The 22,902-nt window shown below is 40.8% G+C and overlaps 1 protein-coding gene across 2 annotated transcripts in view; it reads right to left on the minus strand.

The window, feature by feature from the left end:
* LOC115816933 (uncharacterized) overlaps positions 1-22,403 on the minus strand; it is a 27,650-nt gene extending 5,247 nt beyond the window's left edge. Inside the window, exons 1-5 of one of the 2 annotated variants that reach the window (XM_030780118.1) lie at positions 22,320-22,403; positions 10,905-11,204; positions 10,292-10,618; positions 10,154-10,168; positions 9,354-9,628 (exon numbers count right to left, since the gene is read on the minus strand). In XM_030780118.1, coding sequence (XP_030635978.1) covers positions 9,558-9,628; positions 10,154-10,168; positions 10,292-10,618; positions 10,905-11,204; positions 22,320-22,386 — 780 coding nt within the window. In that variant the 5' untranslated portion in view covers positions 22,387-22,403 and the 3' untranslated portion in view covers positions 9,354-9,557. Of the gene's footprint in view, positions 1-9,353; positions 9,629-10,153; positions 10,169-10,291; positions 10,619-10,904; positions 11,205-22,319 lie in introns of those variants that run through there. The other variant, XM_030780117.1, reaches the window with a different exon arrangement.
* Between the last annotated feature and the right edge of the window lie 499 nt (positions 22,404-22,902).

The raw sequence follows: 22,902 nt of genomic DNA on the forward strand, positions 1-22,902 counted from the left end.
TTTCTGTTATATTAAAAATAGTGTACACAGTTCTTTGAGTTTTTGTTACAGGTACAACCAGTTAAAACCAGTCAACCCACACTCCTGGTCAGAGTTATTATAGTTAAGGAAAACTAACACTAAAACTAAAACTAGCAGTGAAATAACAGTTTCGTTAACTGAAATGAAAATAAAGACAGTTTTTAAAAAGACGAAAACTAAATAAAAACTACAGTGAACAATGCAACCGGAATGAAAGGAAAACACAATTACAGGTAAAATCAGCATCGTTTTCCTTTTTATCTCATTTCATTTCCTTTAGTTCTTTTTCAGCCTCTATAAATCATATCTATATATATATCTCCTCATAATACCTGAAAAACTAAAACTAACACTAAAACTAATTCAAACTAAACTAAAATTAGTCAGTTCCTCAAAATAAAACTACTTATGCACTCATAAAACTAACTAAAACTAAACTGAAATCAAAGACCAAACTCACAGACTAAATAAATACAAACACTAATGAAAATTTTAAAACCATAATAACGCTGCTCCTGTTACATTAAAAACAGTGTACACATTTCTCTGGGTTTCTGTTACAGATACAACCAGTTACACAGAACAGAAACAGGTCACATTCATCTCAAAAGAAACATTACTCACCGGTGAATGTCTTGTCGGGATAAATTAGGAATGTTAAAGAATCATTACTCACCCATGAATGTCTTGACAGGATTAATCAGTAATGTTAAAGTGAACAGGGTGAAATGCAACATTTCCATCTCCACTGAGACTTAAACCTTGTTTCACATTTAACCACCAAAACCGAAAGCAAGTTAAGGTGGGGGTTTTTATGTGTGTGTGTGTGTGTGTGTGTGTGTGTTTATAAACGATTTTAGGGAGAGTCTGTGAGGCGGTTTAAAACATAATGACCTGACAGCAGAGAGGTCAAATAAGAATAATAAAGTTATGGAATGAAGCCGCTCCATAAGAACTCAAAGCCCAGTGTGTTTGTGTCTGATATCTGAGTCTGGTCCTGTGTGTGTGTGTGTGTGTGTGTGTGTGTGTGTGTGTAATGAGTTAGTGTGTTTGTGTCTGATATCTGAGTCTGGTCCTGTGTGTGTGTGTAAACAGTTAGTGTGTGGAAAATTACGTAAATGGTAGAAGGTGTGAACCCTCAAGAAACAAATAAGAAACGAATCCTTGTGTAAAAAGCTTTGAGAGACAGCCCTACACAACACCATTAATATCCTGTTAGAGAGTTTGTGTAAAAAGCTTTGAGAGACAGCCTCACACAACACCATTAATATCCTGTTAGAGAGTTTGTGTAAAAAGCTTTGAGAGACAGCCCTACACAACACCATTAATATCCTGTTAGAGAGTTTGTGTAAAAAGCTTTGAGAGACAGCCTCACACAACACCATTAATATCCTGTTAGAGAGTTTGTGTAAAAAGCTTTGAGAGACAGCCTCACACAACACCATTAATATCCTGTTAGAGAGTTTGTGTGAAAAGCTTTGAGAAACAGCCTTACACAACACCATTAATATCCTGTTAGAGAGTTTGTGTGAAAAGCTTTGAGAGACAGCCTTACACAACACCATTAATATCCTGTTAGAGAGTTTGTGTAAAAAGCTTTGAGAGACAGCCTTACACAACACCATTAATATCCTGTTAGAGAGTTTGTGTGAAAAGCTTTGAGAGACAGCCTTACACAACACCATTAATATCCTGTTAGAGAGTTTGTGTAAAAAGCTTTGAGAGACAGCCTCACACAACACCATTAATATCCTGTTAGAGAGTTTGTGTGAAAAGCTTTGAGAAACAGCCCTACACAACACCATTAATATCCTGTTAGAGAGTTTGTGTAAAAAGCTTTGAGAGACAGCCCTACACAACACCATTAATATCCTGTTAGAGAGTTTGTGTAAAAAGCTTTGAGAGACAGCCTTACACAACACCATTAATATCCTGTTAGAGAGTTTGTGTGAAAAGCTTTGAGAGACAGCCCTACACAACACCATTAATATCCTGTTAGAGAGTTTGTGTGAAAAGCTTTGAAAGACAGCCTTACACAACACCATTAATATCCTGTTAGAGAGTTTGTGTAAAAAGCTTTGAGAGACAGCCTTACACAACACCATTAATATCCTGTTAGAGAGTTTGTGTGAAAAGCTTTGAGAGACAGCCTTACACAACACCATTAATATCCTGTTAGAGAGTTTGTGTAAAAAGCTTTGAGAGACAGCCTTACACAACACCATTAATATCCTGTTAGAGAGTTTGTGTGAAAAGCTTTGAGAGACAGCCTTACACAACACCATTAATATCCTGTTAGAGAGTTTGTGTAAAAAGCTTTGAGAGACAGCCTCACACAACACCATTAATATCCTGTTAGAGAGTTTGTGTGAAAAGCTTTGAGAAACAGCCCTACACAACACCATTAATATCCTGTTAGAGAGTTTGTGTAAAAAGCTTTGAGAGACAGCCCTACACAACACCATTAATATCCTGTTAGAGAGTTTGTGTAAAAAGCTTTGAGAGACAGCCCTACACAACACCATTAATATCCTGTTAGAGAGTTTGTGTAAAAAGCTTTGAGAGACAGCCTTACACAACACCATTAATATCCTGTTAGAGAGTTTGTGTGAAAAGCTTTGAGAGACAGCCCTACACAACACCATTAATATCCTGTTAGAGAGTTTGTGTGAAAAGCTTTGAAAGACAGCCCTACACAACACCATTAATATCCTGTTAGAGAGTTTGTGTGAAAAGCTTTGAGAGACAGCCTTACACAACACCATTAATATCCTGTTAGAGAGTTTGTGTGAAAAGCTTTGAGAGACAGCCTTACACAACACCATTAATATCCTGTTAGAGAGTTTGTGTAAAAAGCTTTGAGAGACAGCCTCACACAACACCATTAATATCCTGTTAGAGAGTTTGTGTGAGTGGCACTCGGCCGGTGTTATGTCCTTGGACGTAGTTTTTGTTACTGTTCGGGTGTTTCCCTCTGTCGCCATCTCTCCCTCTCGCTCCCCGCTCCATTTCCCTTTTCAGATTCGCTGGCGGGTCACGATTGGCTGGGAAACATCCGAGGGAAAGTTTAAAAGACGACGGCTGCGCGGAACACATCTGGGGCGGAACCTCCTGTTTAAACTCCTGCTGCCGCGTCGTTAGTTATTGTGAAATCTTTTGGTAACGATGTGGACTCACGAATGAAACTTGTGAATAGGTGTTACTAGTGCATTATCGTGTTAGGTGTTCATAGTGCATGACTGTGTTAGGTGTTACTAGTGCATTATCGTGTTGGTTTCTTTTGTGTGTGCTGTTTGTAGTCAGCACACGTAGGGTGTGGGTGCCATTTCCGTTTGAATGTATGTTCTCCTGTTTATGTTAGTGAGGGAGGAAAGTTGAGTTGTCTTTTTTTTTTGGTATTCTTTTGGAGGTTATTCCCTTTTCCTGTCAGTTAGATGTGTTTTGTTTATTGTTTTGGCCTGGCTCACCCCTGAAGCCTTTTGTGTTTTGTAAATAGTTATATATATATGTAGTAATAAACAGCTGACTACTTAATATCGGGGTCGGGATTTGGTGTTTCGGGTTCACTTGGGTGGCAGGAGAAGGAGGTTTCTCCCATACATTTATGCTCACCCCTACCTAGACGCAATCATAACAACCAGACACTAAAGGATGTTTACAGTTTTTTACTAAAGCTTAAACACAATCTTGAAAACAGGGCTCATTTTGTCAAAACACTGCACACAATTCACACAGCCACACACACAAATAGGAGAACACATCTTTTGCAAAATGAAACACTTCATTCAAAACTATACAATAATTTATAAAAACCCAATTTTGTCACCGTATGGCATACACATGGTTCATATGATCCCATTCTGTTTGAACTTGTTATACACTGATGCGCTCAATCTAAGCCACTTTTAACATCTCTTTAACATACCTTAAATGCAGCAAAAACATTTGTGGAGACAAAAAAAAGTAAGCATGAATTAAAAAAAAAAAACCCAAGCGTCATCTCTGGGCCTGGCTGGATCTGGTCGTAGCACTTCATCCACATCACAGGCTACGTCCTCTCTCACAAGACAGTGAGGGAAGAGTCTTCTAGAATGGCGGATCCATCCTTGCACAGACCCTGCATCAATTTGGTCACAGGCCTCCTCCATGGCTTGAATGAGGGGTATCCTGACATAGGGCTGGAGATTGTAAACCTTCCACCGCCAAAAGCTCCTCAGTGGGGTTAAGGAAGGGAGAGTATGGTGGGAGGTATTGGAGTGAAAACTGTGGATGCTGATGAAACCAGTTTTGGACCAGAGCAGATCGGCGGAAAGATACGTTGTCCCAGATGACAATGTATCTCATCTGCTCTGCATCCATTTGGTCTTTAGCTGTGATGATGTTGTGTGGTCTGTCTAAAAAAGTGAGTGACTGAGCCGTGTTGTAAGGACCCAAGTCGGCATGAGGGTGGAGGACCCCATTCTGTGTGATTGCAGCGCACTTAGTCATGTTACTACCACATTAGCCCGGGACATTCAAAACAGCTCTGTGCCCAATGATGTTTCTCTGACCTGCCTTCTTCGTACCTTTGTGAGGTTAAACCCAGCCTCATCTATGAAGATAACTTCTTGCAGGATTGCATCGGCATCCATTTGCAGACGTTGTGTAGTATAAAATAGGTCTACTGTCAATTTACACATAAAAAGGCTCAATGTACAATACTGAAGTCTACATTACTTACCTCCACATATCCATGCTTCTGTCAAATGGCACTGAGTTGTTTTATCTGTATGTGATGTTTAAGGATTCGCCCCAGTGTTGACAGAGAAACCTGATGGGCATTGTTGAAAACTGTGTGGTCAGTGAGGATGTTTGTTTGAGTTTCTCAGATGCATGTTGCATTGTTAAAAACTGTGTGGTCAGTGAGGATGTTTGAGTTTCTCAAATGCATGTTGCATTGTTAAAAACTGTGTGGTCAGTGAGGATGTTTGAGTTTCTCAGATGCATGTTGCATTGTTGAAAACTGTGTGGTCAGTGAGGATGTTTGAGTTTCTCAAATGCATGTTGCATTGTTGAAAACTGTGTGGTCAGTGAGGATGTTTGAGTTTCTCAGATGCGTGTTGCATTGTTGAAAACTGTGTGGTCAGTGAAGATGTTTGAGTTTCTCAGATGCATGTTGCATTGTTGAAAACTGTGTGGTCAGTGAGGATGTTTGAGTTTCTCAGATGCGTACCGCATTATTGGCCAAAACCACGTTTGCGATAGCTCTCTCTTGCTCCTCTGGGAATATGGGGCCCCTTCCTCCTTGACATTCTCAACCCTCAGTCCTATGTAGACCAGTCAAAATACATGTAAAATGTCACAGGACAGTATACAAGGCATTGTTTAACAGTAAACATGGAATGCAGTGAATGAGATGTTCTGATTTTACTTTAGACAGTAGAGAAAAGTTACGTTTCACCTGTGCTTTTATCGAAATGCCCAAATTACTGTTGCAGCACTATATCCACTGTGGATGGGCTGAACCCTCTGTCCAGCATCTCTCAATGTTTACAGCATGGTCAACCAATGTCAACCCCTGGTTTACAGCATGGTCAACCAGTGTCAACCCATGGTTTACATCATGGTCAAATAGTGTCAACCCATGGTTTACATCATGGTCAACCAATGTCAACCCATGGTTTACATCATGGTCAACCAATGTCAACCCATGGTTTACCGCATGGTCAACCAATGTCAACCCATGGTTTACATCATGGTCAACCAATGTCAACCCATGGTTTACAGCATGGTCAACCAGTGTCAACCCATGGTTTACATCATGGTCAACTAGTGTCAACCCATGGTTTACATCATGGTCAACCAATGTCAACCCATGGTTTACATCATGCTCAACCAGTGTCAACCCATGGTTTACATCATGCTCAACCAATGTCAACCCATGGTTTACATCATGGTCAACCAATGTCAACCCATGGTTTACCGCATGGTCAACCAATGTCAACCGATGGTTTACAGCATGGTCAACCAATGTCAACCCGTGGTTTATCGCATGGTCAACCAATGTCAACCCATGGTTTACATCATGGTCAACCAATGTCAACCCATGGTTTACATCATGCTCAACCAGTGTCAACCCATGGTTGACATCATGGTCAACCAATGTCAACCCATGGTTTACATCATGGTCAACCAATGTCAACCCATGGTTTACATCATGCTCAACCAGTGTCAACCCATGGTTTACATCATGGTCAACCAATGTCAACCCATGGTTTACATCATGGTCAACCAATGTCAACCCATGGTTTACATCATGGTCAACCAATGTCAACCCATGGTTTACCGCATGGTCAACCAATGTCAACCGATGGTTTACAGCATGGTCAACCAATGTCAACCCGTGGTTTACAGCATGGTCAACCAATGTCAACCCATGGTTTACATCATGGTCAACCAGTGCCAACCCATGGTTTACAGCATGGTCCACCAGTGTCAACCCATGGTTTACATCATGGTCAACCAATGTCAACCCATGGTTTACATCATGGTCAACCAATGTCAACCCATGGTTTACATCATGGTCAACCAATGTCAACCCATGGTTTACCGCATGGTCAACCAATGTCAACCGATGGTTTACAGCATGGTCAACCAATGTCAACCCGTGGTTTACAGCATGGTCAACCAATGTCAACCCATGGTTTACATCATGGTCAACCAGTGCCAACCCATGGTTTATCGCATGGTCAACCAATGTCAACCCGTGGCTGACAGCATGGTCAACCAATGTTACTCGAAGCTCATTGGATAAATTTGGTCCTTGTCCTCTTTGTCCATGTCCTCCTCCAGGTCTACCTCTAGTAGACTCTTCCTCTCCGTACACCTCTTCCTCCATGGGCTCCCTCTTTCCTCCTCACTCTTCCTCTTCCTCTCACTGTAGCATTGCCTTTCATGTTCTGATGAAGACAGGTAAACTCACCTGTTGCCTTTTTATAGTGCTTACGCCTGATTTCACAATCTGCAATATTTCACATGTATATGAAACACATTTTGGTCATTTGTCTTAGGATGCAGGAAGCTTTACATGTTATTTTCCCTATGAAAAATACCATTTTTTTTTCTTTTGCCAACACAGTAAACATGTTGGTGAGGAAAGTCATTGTAGCAGACAATAAAACTGACATTAGCAATAGCATTAGATCTGTGAAATATTTCTACTCCTCTGTAGTCTCTAGTTTTAAATATTTATAGGGCTCATAACTGGCAAACTTATTTATCAGTTTACTTGCTGAGGAGCATGTGATAATAGTGTTGTGTGTTAAGGAGCACGTGTTAATAGTGTTGTTTATTAAGGATCGTGTGTTGACAGTGTTGTTTGCTGAGGATCATGTGTTAATAGTGTTGTTTGCTGAGGATCATGTGTTAATGGTGTTGTTTGCTGAGGATCACGTGTTGACAGTGTTGTTTGCTAAGGATCATGTGTTAATAGTGTTGTTTGCTAAGGATCATGTGTTAATAGTGTTGCTTATTAAAGATCATGTGTTAATAGTGTTGTTTATTAAGGAGCATGTGTTGACAGTGTTGTTTGCTGAGGATCATGTGTTAATAGTGTTGTTTATTTAGGTGCATGTGTTAATAGTTTTGTTTGCTGAGGATCACATGTTAATAGTGTTGTTTATTAAGGATCATGTGTTAATAGTGTTGTTTGCTAAGGATCATGTGTTAATAGTGTTGTTTGCTGAGGATCATGTGTTAATAGTATTGTTTATTAAGGATCATGTGTTAATAGTGTTGTTTATTAAGGATCATGTGTTAATAGTGTTGTTTGCTGAGGATCATGTGTTAATAGTGTTGTTTATTAAGGATCATGTGTTAATAGTGTTGTTTGCAGAGGATCATGTGTTAATAGTGTTGTTTATTCAGGATCATGTGTTGATAGTGTTGTTTGCTGAGGATCATGTGTTGATAGTGTTGTTTGCTGAGGATCATGTGTTAATAGTGTTGTTTGCTGAGGATCATGTGTTAATAGTGTTGTTTGTTAAGGGGCGTGTGTTGATAGTGTCATTTATTGAGGATCATGTGTTAATAGTGTTGTTTGTTAAGGATCATGTGTTAATAGTGTTGTTTGCTGAGGATCATGTGTTAATAGTGTTGTTTGCTGAGGATCATGTGTTAATAGTGTTGTTTATTTAGGTGAATGTGTTAATAGTGTTGTTTATTAAGGGGCATGTGTTAATAGTGTTGTTTGCTGAGGATCATGTGTTAATAGTGTTGCTTGCTGAGGATCATGTGTTAATAGTGTTGTTTGCTGAGGATCATGTGTTAATAGTGTTGTTTGTTAAGGAACATGTGTTAACAGTGTTGTTTGCTGAGGATCATGTGTTAATAGTGTTGTTTATTAAGGATCATGTGTTAATAGTGTTGTTTGCAGAGGATCATGTGTTAATAGTGTTGTTTATTCAGGATCATGTGTTGATAGTGTTGTTTGCTGAGGATCATGTGTTAATAGTGTTGTTTGCTAAGGATCATGTGTTAATAGTGTTATTTTGCTGGCTGATGGAGAAGACAAAGTAAATTAAGGAACCAGTGAGATCAGACGCTTAACAGTACAGATAAATGTGGGATCACTATTTGACAAGCAACAGGTGACTGCTATGGTTTTTATATAACGTTTGTAACGGCTTATTAATGATTTATAAAGTGTTCACAACCTAATTAATAAACTAATTATAAAAATGATTTGAGTCCATACAGAGTCAGTATCCTTCTCCAACAGTCTGAAATGATTTGAGTCCATACAGAGTCAGTATTCTTCTCTAACAGTCTGAAATGATTTGAGTCCATACAGAGTCATTACCCTTCTCTCACAGACTGAAATGATTTGAGTCCATACAGAGTCATTACCCTTCTCCAACAGTCTGAAATGATTTGAGTCTATGGAGAGTCAGTACTTCCAGAACAGCCTGAAATGATTTGCTGATGTATTTGTGCCCAGAGAAATGTGTTAGTTATCATTTAATGGACAAATGAGAAAACAGCTTTAAAGCATGGCTGTGATCATGTGTGAAAACAGAGGTTCACTTTTACTTACACACTGTGAAATATGTAGCAAAAAGAACTTAAACAGGAACCGTTCACTGGTGTTTTTAATACATTTCCACTAGAGGGAGCTAAAGTGCAGTACTGAATTGTCTGGAAAAGCTCAGATGGAAAAGATCTGTGACTGACACGGTCTGCAACAGACCATGTAAGAAAATTATTATTATATAAACACAGGAAATTGTACATACGTATAGTTTTATATATAACAACACAGCCTCCTATTGTCACACACTCCATTGTTTCATTATTGAAATGTGAGTGTATGATCTTCAGACATAACAGGATGTTAATGAAAATATTACATGCATATAATTAATGCAGTTTACACAAACATGAAGCCGCTGTAATTCAGCTGTACAAAAACAGTAGCTGTTTCTCCATGAAACCCTCAGAATCAAGCAACTGAACCAACCCTCCAATCACAGAATAGTATGCAAATTAACAAAGTTCATCTACAGCCAATCCATTAGGCTAAAAAGAATGAGTGCTCCAGTGACACGCCCACTGATCATAGTTGGAGATCCTATGGATATAAGAGAGAGAGAGACCATGGAAAAATCAAAACAACAGTATTGGTACACGCATTTTTTTCTACAGGAGTTCACACTCACCCTAAAACACACACTAAACACACACACACACACACACACACACACACACAAATATAAAGCCTGAACATATCCCCATCTGCCAGTAAGAGCTGGAGTGCTGTTACTGGTTTAAAGGATATGTGCTTTATCACTGTCCTACATCCACAGACATAATGTCCTTAAATCTTTAGACACACACACACACGTGCCCTCAGACACACACACACACACACACAGACACATGCACACAGACACACGCACACACACACACGCACACACACACACACACACACACACGGACACATGTACCCACACACACACACACACACACACACACACACACACACACACACACACACAGACACACGCACACAGACACGCACATGCCCACAGACACACACACAGACACTGAAACTGCACAAACCCTGTGCTTTGCTCATTTATTTTACTTCACCTACCATGGTTTGAGATCCCTACAGCATGAGAGAGAGAGAGAGACAGAGAGAGAGAGAGAGAGAGAGAGAGAGATAAGATTATTAAAATGGCAGAATTTGATATTATGTAGATAGTCAGATAAAAGGTATCAATACACTCACTGATGCTGATGGGTTCTGACTGGTATTTTAGGGATTCAGGCAAATCCAGCTTCAGTTCAGCTTCACATTTATACTGGACTCCATGGTCCTCTCTACTGGCTGTGATGGTATATCTGTCAGTCGCTGTCACACCTTCATAACTGTGACCTGTAACAGAGCACTGAGAGACATTGGATTCATGCAGTAATGTTTTTCCTCTGAACCATTTCACTGTGAGGCTCTGAACAGGAGCCACACTCTGGACCTCACACTCCAACTGGTACTGATTCCCCTCAACCATCGGACCAGATCCACTCACAAAACGGAGAGATACTCTGTCTGGAGGCTCTGAGAAAACACACACACACACACACACACACACACATTAAATATTGTGAATATATAGAGAGTAAGGCAGTAAGCGATGTGTAGAGTAACAGTGTCTCCACATTGAAGTCATATCATGATCTGTGTATGAGGCCGTGAGGAGAATATAACTCACTGTAAATGATGTGTGTATGAGGCCATAAGGAGAATATAACTCACTGTAAATGATCTGTGTATGAGGCCATAAGGAGAATATAACTGACTGTAAATGATGTGTGTATGAGGCCATAAGGAGAATATAACTCACTGTAAATGGTCACACTCAGATTAGTGATGCATTGGTCGTGTTCCTCAAACTGTGAATAGCACTGAATCCCTTGCGCTTCTTCCCACTCTGTCAGACTGCTCACACTCCATGTCAGGTTCATGACGTTCTCCTGTAAACCATCAGTGGCCCCTTGTTTGGCCTCCAAACCCATTCCGCTATATTGCATTGAGGTCTTTGTTGTGTTTGGAACTGAGCAGGTTGCTGAAACAGGGTCTCCATATCTGACCACCAGGCTTGAGGGAGAGAAGACTGGATACAGCCCTTCACATTTGTCCTCCTCTGTTAAGGAAGTAGAGTATCATGTAATCTTGATGATATCAGTAAAATATCAGTGAATGTCATCTTCTTTACAGTAGAGTAGACACACTAGAATTCACCATCATAATGCAGAGACTATGCAGTAGATAGATGAGTATTGGACCATAACAGTCTATGGGATGCTCAGAGTGTATGGACAAGAATTTAATTATGACAGTGTAGGAAATGTTTAAAAAAGATATTTAAAGAGTATTTAATTATAATACTGTAGGGAATGCTTACAGTAGATATGAGTATTTATCGATATGAGTATTTAATTATAATACTGTAGAGAATGATTAAAACAGATATATGAGTATTTATCGATATGAGTATTTAATTATAATACTGTAGTGCAATGGTTCTCAAACTTTTTACACCGCGTGCTGCCTCAGAAAATACCTGTCTCTCCCAGTGCCACCATTATGACCGACGTTAAAACCCAGTAGCGCAGGCCTATCCTATTCAGCTACGCACAGTTCACACAGGAGGCAAATCCATTCCTAATAAGAATATTATTTATTGTTTACCGTTGTCAGCCACAGCTACACTGTACAAAGGGATAGCACTACTGGCACTCTTCCACACAACTGTCATACAATGCAAGGCACACATACACACACACACACACACACATACACACACGGCAAGTGTGAACATTAAGGATAGCAACTGTATTTCACTCAAACACACACAAACTGGTTGGTTGTAAGATGTCGTTTTGAGATGTGATGGTTTCATGGATTCATTGCTAAGAACATTACCACATAATGTAACTGTAACTGTAACTGATACTGTAACTGTAACTCTAATCACTGATAGACAGAGAGATAGACAGAGAGATAGACAGAGAGATAGACAGAGAGATAGATACTAAATCTAGTCACAGTCACACTGCAGCCTCGGCTCTTCCTCCGTCCCGCTCCAGCTGAATATAAATTTGATGTAACTTGAGTCATATTTCCTTACTGTTTTGCGCCGTTTGCTGCCAGCAGGTGCTGTGGAGACTTCACTGGCACTGCTGAAGTAGCCACCAGCTCTTGTGCTCAGTTCACTGTCGTTCACTTCAGTTTGTACTGGACTGCTCGAAATATTCTCCTCCACACTTCTCTTCCTAATAGTTCCCGTTTGGTGCCACGATTGCAGTGTTTTTGAACCATTCATCATTTTAGCGACCTCCGCTCACAATGCCTGTCCACTGGAGGGAAGCGATTTCGCTATAGCAACCCAGAGCCATCAACGGTTCTTCGCTCTGGGGGCGTGTCTTTCAAATGCACTCTGTTTGGTTGTCCATAGACACGCGTTGCTACCTTACAGGAAACAATACCATTGGCCGCCGCCCGGTGAATTCGCTCCTCATTTGAATAAAGTTAAAAATATTTCCACCCTGTTCAGATTCGCCTCGCTGTCAATCTGACGATGAGCCGCGCAAGCTGTTCGCCCGACTTCACTGAAAATGTTCTGTCCTCGTTACATGTACTGTATATAACTTGACAGTCAGATAAACGCCTCCCTAACACCAAGACTCTGAAGACAGTCAACTCCTTGTCCACAGGTTTATTGATGTTGCAAAGAAGGGTGAAACTGAAACATACAAAGCCTAATCAACGCTATGCTTGCTTTTAAAACGTACAGATACTTACAATGTAAATATACCAATCAAATTTAGCATGAATTAAATCTTCTAATTTTTTTTAGCGTTAGACGTATGTATTTATTGTAGATTTAACTTCAAATGTAATATATAACATTAGATTTTAACATTTAATCAGTCATCTCTTCGATTGTTTATTTGTAACTATTCCCGTATGAACTTCCAGTTGCCTAGGAACGATGTAGTCAGTAGCAATAGCAACTTGTAGCTAACAGATTTCTGTAATCTAACTTCACAGAACGTAACACTGACACAAAAATAAATAAATAAATACATAAAGATCTGCGACCACAGACAACAATTAAACGATCAGTACATACCCACGATGCTACCAAAGGCATGAGATGTATGCAGATATCGCTGGATTATCTCCGATATAATAAACAACAGCTGTTAGTATCCTGCTCACTAACGTTCTAATTGCTGGTCGCGTGACATAACTCCTGTTACTAACGTATTGTAATTCTTAAAGTGGCCACAACGAAATACAGAAACACATAAAGACTTACTTAAGAAAACAAAGTAATACTTTTGACACATTAACTTAATTGTAACAAAACACTCCCCGCCTGGCGTGATTACACGTCACTCAATAAATGCATGACACTTCATCTACTTAGGTATCTGGGGGGAGAAGAAGCACTATCTCAGTAACAGGCCTAAGAAAGAGTGTAGTCCCTCCTGGTTTAATGACCTTCACCTCGACCTGGCGCACCTTCCCATCTTTGCTAGGAAAGGTTTGTGTTACCAGTCCAAGAGGCCATTCGTTTCTTGGTACTTGGCTGTTCTTGAGGAGAACAACACTTCCTAGTTTGACATTCGGATGAATGGACTGCCACTTCTTACGTACTTGTAGTGTTGGGAGAAATTGCTTCCGCCATCTGTCCCAGAAAGTGTTGGACAGGTGCTGAACTTGCCGCCACTGGCGCTTGTAAAGGTCTGAAACTCCAAACTCACCTGCTGGAGCAGGAACAAGGTTCACCTTTTGCGTGAGAAGAGCAGCTGGTGTGAGTATAAATGGATCATCAGCGTCAGCTGTCACAGGAACAAGAGGCCTTGCATTGATAATGGCTGCTACTTCTGCCATGAACGTCACCAGCACTTCATGGGTAAGTTTGTCTTTCAGCTGGAGGAACATGGAGTCCAGAATTCTCCTTGTAAGACCAATCATTCTTTCCCATGTCCCGCCGCAATGGGAAGCGTGCGGAGGATTGAAGGTCCAAGTGCAACCTTGGCCTGACAGGTAAGTATTTACAGTCATACTGTCAATGTTTGAGGGTATCTTCAAGTCCTTACAGGCACCAACGAAGTTAGTGCCACGGTCCGAACGAATATGTTTGACTGGCCCGCGCACAGCAAGAAAACGCCTCAGCGCATTGATGAAGCTGGATGTGTCAAGAGACTCTATGACTTCGATATGAACGGCTCTTATGCTCATACATGTAAAGATTACAGCCCACCGTTTACTGTGTGAAAGGCCTCCTCTGGTCCGACGTGAGGAGACACTCCAAGGGCCAAATACATCTAACCCAACATTTGTAAAGGGAGGGTCTGTTGAAACACGATCTGCTGGAAGGCTGGCCATTTTTTGGATACCGAGTGGAGCTCTAAGCCGTCTGCAAATTATGCACTGGTGTATCATGCTACTCATTTTCCTCTTCCCGCCAACTATCCAAAAACCAGCTGAACGGACAGCTCCTTCTGTAAAGTGACGACCTTGATGGTGGATCTGTTCGTGGTAGTGTCTGATGAGTAAAGCTGCAACGTGATGCTTGCCGGGAATGATCAACGGAGTCTTTTCCGTCTGATCAAGGTTTGAATGGTGGAGACGACCTCCGACTCTCAGGAGGCCATGTGTGTCAATGAAGGGATCCAGGTTTTTGAGAGGACTACCTTTGGGAATGTTCTCGTGCCTTTGAATACATTTCAACTCTTGACCATAGACTTCCTGTTGTACTGCTCGGATGATGATGGCTGAAGCTTGATTGAATTCTTCAACAGTGAATTCTGCTCTGCAGTAATGCCAACCTTTACAAGAACTGTTTGTCTTCGGGGTTGTGTTGAAAAGACGGGCTATGTGCACGAGACGAGTTATAGCACCATTTAGTGACTTCCAAGAAGAGAACTTGGCAAATCGTTGGGAACCGAGCTGCTTGGATGATGTTGTAGTACTTAAAGTGGACACTAGAGGCCGGATGTCTGGGTCTGAACTCGGATTGACAAGGTGGTAAGTGCTCTCAGTGATACTTGGCTCTGGTATGGACAGAAATTTGGGTCCACTCAGCCAGTTGGTGTCTTTTAAATGGCCTGCAGCGACAGAACGTGTTGCATGATCCGCAGGGTTCTGATCTGTTGGTACATAGCGCCATTGATCTGGATGGGAGGACCTTCGGATACGTAATACCCGGTTACTGACATAAACATAGAAGCGCCTGGTTTCATTATAAATGTAGCCCAGTACCACTTTGCTGTCCGAGTAGTAAGTTATGGCATCGAGCTGAAGATCCAGTTCTGTGGAGATTAGATCTGCTAACTCGATGGCAAGTACTGCTGCACAAAGTTCTAATCTCGGGATCGTGTGTTCAGGGCGGGGGGCGAGCTTGGCTTTCCCCATTACAAACCCAACATGATTATTTCCAGCAGCATCTGTAACTTTTAGATATGCCACTGCGGCAATAGCTTTGGTTGAGGCATCAGAAAAGACGCACAATTCTCTCTTGACAGCTGCTGAAGATGAAGTTTCAGTATAGGATCTGGAGATGGAAAGATTGGACAGCTCTGACAAAGAACCTCTCCATGACATCCAGGCTTCCTCCATTTCTTGAGATAATGGCACGTCCCAGTCACCATTCTCAGTGGTGATTTCTCTCAGAATAGCCTTGCCTTGGATTGTGACTGGCGCTACGAACCCAAGAGGATCATAGAGGCTATTGATAGTGGATAAGACACCCCGCCGAGTGCAAGGTTTTATCTCATCGGAGACACTAAAGAGGAAGCAGTCTGTTTGGAGGTTCCAATTGAGTCCAAGGCTGCGCTGTATTGGCAGTGCGTCTGCATCGAGGTCCAGGTCTTTAAGGTCACTTGCATGATCTCTGGACGGAAAGGCCTCCATGACCTCTCTGTTATTCGCTGTGATCTTATGCAGCCTCAGGTTTGATTTGGAGAGAACGTCCTGTGTCCTTTTTAGTAAGCTGACAGCAGCCTCAACTGTAGGCAGGGACTTCAGACCATCATCTACATAGAAGTCGCGCATCACAAAGTTCTTAACATCGGGGTCAATGTGGAACTCGCTGCCCTGAACGGACTGGTGTAGGCCATGAATAGCCACTGCAGGTGAGGGGCTATTACCAAAGACGTGGACCCTCATGCGATAATCCACAATGTCTTTGGAGAGGTCATTGTCTTGGAACCAAAGAAAACGTAAGAAGTTTCTGTCTTCTTCCCTCACCAAAAAACAGTAGAACATCTGTTCTATGTCTGCCGTAAAAGCAATTGCTTCTTTTCTGAAGCGGATCAATACCCCAAGCAAAGTGTTGTTCAGATCAGGTCCAGTCAACAGCACATCATTGAGTGATACACCATCGTATTTGGCACTAGAATCGAACACCACTCGGATTTGCTTAGGTTTCTTCGGATGGCACACGCCGAATATTGGCAAGTACCATCGTTCTTCTTCCTCACTGAGAGGAGGGGCTAACTCAGCGTGGCCATTTTTAAACATCTTGTCCATGAAGCTAAGGAAGTGGTTTCTCATTTCAGGCTTCCTCTCAAAGTTGCGCCTGAGAGACATGAGACGTTTCAGTGCTTGGGGCCTGTTGTCAGGGAGCCGTTGACGTGGACACTTGAAAGGTAAGGGTGCTATCCAACTGTTGTTCGAATCTTTCCGTAATCCTTCATCCATTATTTTCATAAAGGAGGCATCCTGAATCGAAGGAGCAGTCAGGTTGTCATCTTTGGTCTGCTTAAACACAGTACATCCCAGGTGGTCAGCATCACAGATAGACTTCTCCTCGGAATATGATGGGGGGTAATTTGTGACTTGGATGTCACTGTATTTCTCCTTAACATGGAATACATTAGGGCATGGATGAAAGAGAGTAGGGTGCCTTAAGTCTGAGGTGTTCGTGTAGAACGTGCTGATAGTCGGTGGTTTGTGGACGCTACCTAGACACACATTGCCTACGATGACCCACCCGAGATCCAGCTTCTGTGCATAAGGTAAGCTGTGTGAGCCATTCACTTGTTTTCGGACCTTATGAACTCTGATAATGTCCCGACCTAAGAGAAGCATAATTGGGGCTTGCGGGTCAAGGTCTGGGATGAGGTGCGCCACTGACTTTAGGTGTGCATGATGAAGAGCCACATCAGGGGTTGGAATCTCGTCTCTGTTATTGGGGATATCATTACATTCTATGAGGCTTGGTAATGGTATGCAGACAGTTCCATCCAGAGATTCCACTTTATAGCCACTGGCCCGTCTTCCTGTTGATTCCTTCACTCCAGAGCATGTTCTCAATGTGTAAGGAGCACTTGGACTTTGGTCACTGAACACTTCAAAGAACTGTGAACGAACTAGTGACCTGTTGCTCTGTTCATCTAGAATCGCATAAAGCTTCATTGCTTTGTCTCTGTGGCCAGCGGGATATACTTTTACAAGACATATTTTAGAGCAGGATCGGTCTGTCAGATCCCCGCCACAGACTTCTGTACATTTTGTAGTAACGTGAGGTTGAGGTGAAGTTATCTCCTGCTCCCCGCCGTGCTCAGAGGAAGGGTCTGCCTCTTCGGTCCAGGGTGCAGGTCCGGGGTGAAGTGCTGTATGGTGTCTTTCACTTTTACATTCAGAACATTGAACTTTCACTTTACAGTTCCTTGCGATATGAGATGACGAAGAACAGCACTTGAAGCACACATTATTCTCCTTTAAAAACATCTTGCGATCCTCAATGGGTTTTTCTCGGAATGCACGGCATTTACGTAGAGGGTGTGGTTTTTTATGGAGGGGACACAGTTTATAGCAGTCATCAGATTTTGTGGGGGGCTCGCCAGTATCAGAGTTGGCTGTGGGAAATATCTCTGTTTTGTGGACAGAGACTTCCTGATGTTTGTTTGACTTCCAAACTGTCTTCTCGGTTCTGGAAGCCATGTTTGTGCGAGAGACAAAATTGAAGCTTGGATCATTCGCAGTGCTGGCTTCCTGTCTAACAAAGTTTACGAAGCAGGCAAAAGGAGGATAGGAAACACGATTCTGCCGTTTGTAGGATACACCAACTGACACCCACTTTTCCTGTAGGCGAAATGGGAGCTTCTGTACTATTGGGTTAACACCTCGTGCTGTGTCAAGGAAAGAGAGGCCAGGCAAGTCTCCTTCAGCCTTGGCTGACTGAAGTTCCATTAGTAGATCGCTCAATTTTGTTAGTTTGGAATAATCTCGGTTTGTTATTTTCGGAAAGGTGTCAAGTCGTTTGAACAGAGCATCTTCTATCACTTCTGCTGAGCCATAGGTTTGTTCAAGTCTGTCCCATATCATTGCCAATCCTGCTTCTGGATGGTTGATATGTATTGCTCTTATCTGTTCGACATGTTCTGCTGACTCTTTGCCGAGCCACTTAAGCAGAAGATCCATCTCCTCACTTGGTGTCAGGTTTAAACCACTGGTTGCAGTCTGAAAAGAACGTTTCCAGGCTCTGTAGTTCTGAGGTTTGTCATTAAATTGAAGTAAGCCTGTAGCCACAAGCTCACGACGAGCAAGGTATCTTACAAAGTCATTTGTATTTGAGTTGTTATCGTTGGAGTTTGGAGATATGGGATAGGAAGTAGGACGAACATTGTCATTTTGCAGTCTGAGATGTTGCACAGAAGTAGCATACTCGTTCTGGGACCTAACTTGGTGTGACTCACGAACATATTCATCTTCATAGATGCAAGGCTGCTGTGAGGCAAGACGAGGTGATTGGGAAGGATTGTTGGTTTGGTCTGGACAGAAAGGTTTGGCTTCAGGTTTGAGATGTAAAGGTGAGATGCTATAGTTACGGTTTGGGTCTGTTTTTACTGGGACACTAACATCATATAACTGGAGTTCTGCCTCTTGTACTTTGGTTTGGTCAATAACATATTGTTCAGTTCGACATCTGGTTTCCAAGGGAATTGAATCTACATTTAACTTGCAACTGTGATTCTCACTATTTCCATCAACAGCAGCTTCAAGTGCTTCTGCTTCAGCAATGGCTGCAGCTGTCTCTTTTTTATAATTAAGGATTTCCAAAGATGCCTCTAATTTAGCTTTTTCTAGCTTTAGATTAATTTCTTCTTCGGCATAGGAAAGACGTGCTTTCGCTGCCTCTGCTCTCGCTCTCGCCTTGGCTGCAGCGGACTCAGTTGATGATGTACTTGATCGTACTGAGGAACACGAAGTGCGGGAGCGCGTCTTTAATGAAGGTGCTCCCTCTGCCATGCCACCGTCTAGTGGTGTATCTCTGTTTAGATACTAACTTAACAGTCGTCCACTGGCTGCGTGTGACGATGTTGTTATTGTTGTCTGCCAGCTTACTCTACGTTATCTTGCCCGTTAGAAAGCCGTGGTTTCACTGTTCTGTCCTCGTTACATGTACTGTATATAACTTGACAGTCAGATAAACGCCTCCCTAACACCAAGACTCTGAAGACAGTCAACTCCTTGTCCACAGGTTTATTGATGTTGCAAAGAAGGGTGAAACTGAAACATACAAAGCCTAATCAACGCTATGCTTGCTTTTAAAACGTACAGATACTTACAATGTAAATATACCAATCAAATTTAGCATGAATTAAATCTTCTAATTTTTTTTAGCGTTAGACGTATGTATTTATTGTAGATTTAACTTCAAATGTAATATATAACATTAGATTTTAACATTTAATCAGTCATCTCTTCGATTGTTTATTTGTAACTATTCCCGTATGAACTTCCAGTTGCCTAGGAACGATGTAGTCAGTAGCAATAGCAACTTGTAGCTAACAGATTTCTGTAATCTAACTTCACAGAACGTAACACTGACACAAAAATAAATAAATAAATACATAAAGATCTGCGACCACAGACAACAATTAAACGATCAGTACATACCCACGATGCTACCAAAGGCATGAGATGTATGCAGATATCGCTGGATTATCTCCGATATAATAAACAACAGCTGTTAGTATCCTGCTCACTAACGTTCTAATTGCTGGTCGCGTGACATAACTCCTGTTACTAACGTATTGTAATTCTTAAAGTGGCCACAACGAAATACAGAAACACATAAAGACTTACTTAAGAAAACAAAGTAATACTTTTGACACATTAACTTAATTGTAACAAAACAGAAAACTAATGGGAAAGTTTCGCTTCTCCTGATTCGCTCCGCTGCCGGTGGACACGCGCTATCTTCCCGTCCCAGTTTAGATTGTAACAGTTAATAGACTACATGTAACAATTAATTAGCTTATAACTTTTAAATAGGCTGATATCGAAACATAAACATTACAAGAAAGGCAAAACTTATTTTAAATCTCATTCCAATGATCTCATGGCTAATGTATTTTCATCCGTAATAGTATTTTGATGGTAATATATGTTTTTAAATTAATTTAATTTAATTAAAAAAAAAAAAAAATTCGGAGTACCACCAGAGGGAGAACCGCGTAGCATATTTTGATAACCACTGCTGCAGGGAATGTTTACAGTAGGTATATGAGTACTTATCCATATGAGTAATTAATTATAATATTGTAGAGAATGTTTAAGTATATGAGTATTTAACCATATAAGTATTTAATAACGATACTGTAGTGAATGTTCACAGTAGAGGTCTGAGTGACTGTAACACTGTAGGGAATATTTAATCACAGTAAAAATGGACAAATCAGTTAATAGTTGTAACTGATGAATGGATGCTTCTCTGCCCAGCCGTCCGGTGACACTTGGATTTTTTGCCCTCAGAGGGTTTACAGGGTATTTATAAGTTTCAACCATTTGGATGCACATTGTTGAGTATGAGTTGAGCATTAGAATGTTCAACAAGATTAACTGAATGGATTAGTAATTGTTTGTTGGCCTGCGTTGGACTGGTGACCTGTCCAGGGTGTTTCCCTGCCTTTCGCCCACTGCATGCTGGGATAGGCTCCAGAAAATAAATAATAATTTGTTAACAAATAAACAAGAGAGAGAAAGGAAATTCTTTCACTAAGCCAAAATGAGCAACACGCCAGAAAAATGTTTTATCTCCTTCCTGCTGTTGTGCTGAGACAGGAAGAACTCCATCCCGACATTGTTTACTGTTTAACTGTAATACTATAGGGAATATGTACCGACAATGAGGGTGTTCTGAATGCAGTTCTGTCCAGCTGTCTTTATATCCAACATAACAAACATTACATTAATCTACATCCACAGTCTGTGTGTCCGTTTCACTCACTCAGCTCCACATAAAACAACAGCAAAGATTCACCTCAGATTTCTTTTCTTCAGGAAAAAAACAAAAAGAAAAAAAACAAAAAGAAAAAAAGCTCCACCCTTCCTCTGAATATGTAACTGCTCTCATGACTGTACACCCAGTCAACATGTTTCTCTCATGGCTGTACACCCAGTCTAACCAGTGAAGACATTTCTCTCATGGCTGGAGACCCAGTCAAACCAGTGAAGATGTTTCTGTCATGGCTGGACACCCAGTCAAACCAGTGAAGACGTTTCTCTCATGGCTGGACACCCAGTCAAACCGCTGAATATTTTTCACCAGTTAACAACAACCAGTCAAAACCAGTCAACAGATTTCTGTTATATTAAAAACAGTGTACACAGTTCTTTGGGCTTCTCTTACAGGTACAACCAGTTAAAACCAGTCAACCCACACTCCTGTTCAGGGTTATTATAGTTAAGGAAAACTAAGACTGAAACTAAAACCAGCAGTGAAATAACAGTTTCGTTAACTGAAATGAAAATAATGACAGTTTTTAAAAAGACGAAAACTAAATAAAAACTACAGTGAACAATGCAACCGGAATGAAAAGAAAACAGAATTACAGTTAAAATCAGCATTGTTTTCCTTTTGGTCTCGTTTCATTTCCTTTAGTCCTTTTTCAGCCTCTATAAATTATATATATATATATATATATATAATCTCCTCATAATACCTGAAAAACTAAAACTAACACTAAAACTAATTCAAAACTAAACTAAAATTAGTCAGTTCCTCAAAATAAGACTACTTACGCACTCAAAACTAACTAAAACTAAACTGAAATCAAAGACCAAACTCACAGACTAAATAAATACAAACACTAATGAAAATTTTAAACCATAATAACCCTGATCCTGTTACCTTAAAAACAGTGTACACATTTCTCTGGGTTTCTGTTACAGATACAACCAGTTACACAGAACAGAAACAGGTCACATTCATCTCAAAAGAAACATTACTCACCGGTGAATGTCTTGTCAGGATAAATTAGGAATGTTAAAGCGAACAGGGTGAAATGCAACATTTCCATCTCCACTGAGACTTCAAACCTATCTCACATTTAACCACCAAAACCAAAAGTAAGTTAGGGTGGGGTTTTGTGTGTGTGTGTGTGTGTGTGTGTGTGTGTGTGTTTATAAACAATTTTAGGGAGAGCCTGTGAGGGGGTTGAAAACATAATGAACTGACATCAGAGAGGTCAAATAACTGTAAACTATATTTATAAACTCAGACAAACAAAATCTGGACGCTGTCAAACATTTCATGCTGGTTAAACTTAGAAACTTAAGCTCACCTGCTGTCTTGAAAATGTGAGTAAAGTCAACTTGCAAAAAATACCATTGTTTCAGTTCAAAAGCTAAAGCTGAAAAAGCTGACTTAACTACCAACCATTGTTAACATTGTTTTTTAAGTTTTCAAAGTTCATTTAACTTTTGGTCACCTGTTATTTGAACTTAATACTGAGAGTTAAAACAGCTATTTATTTGTCATTATCAGTGAGAGAAAACTTTCCTTATCTTGTCAAAGAGACACACGTTTTTGCACT

This window comes from Chanos chanos, chromosome 7 (genome assembly GCF_902362185.1).
Source record: "Chanos chanos chromosome 7, fChaCha1.1, whole genome shotgun sequence".
Taxonomy (NCBI): Eukaryota; Metazoa; Chordata; class Actinopteri; order Gonorynchiformes; family Chanidae; genus Chanos; species Chanos chanos.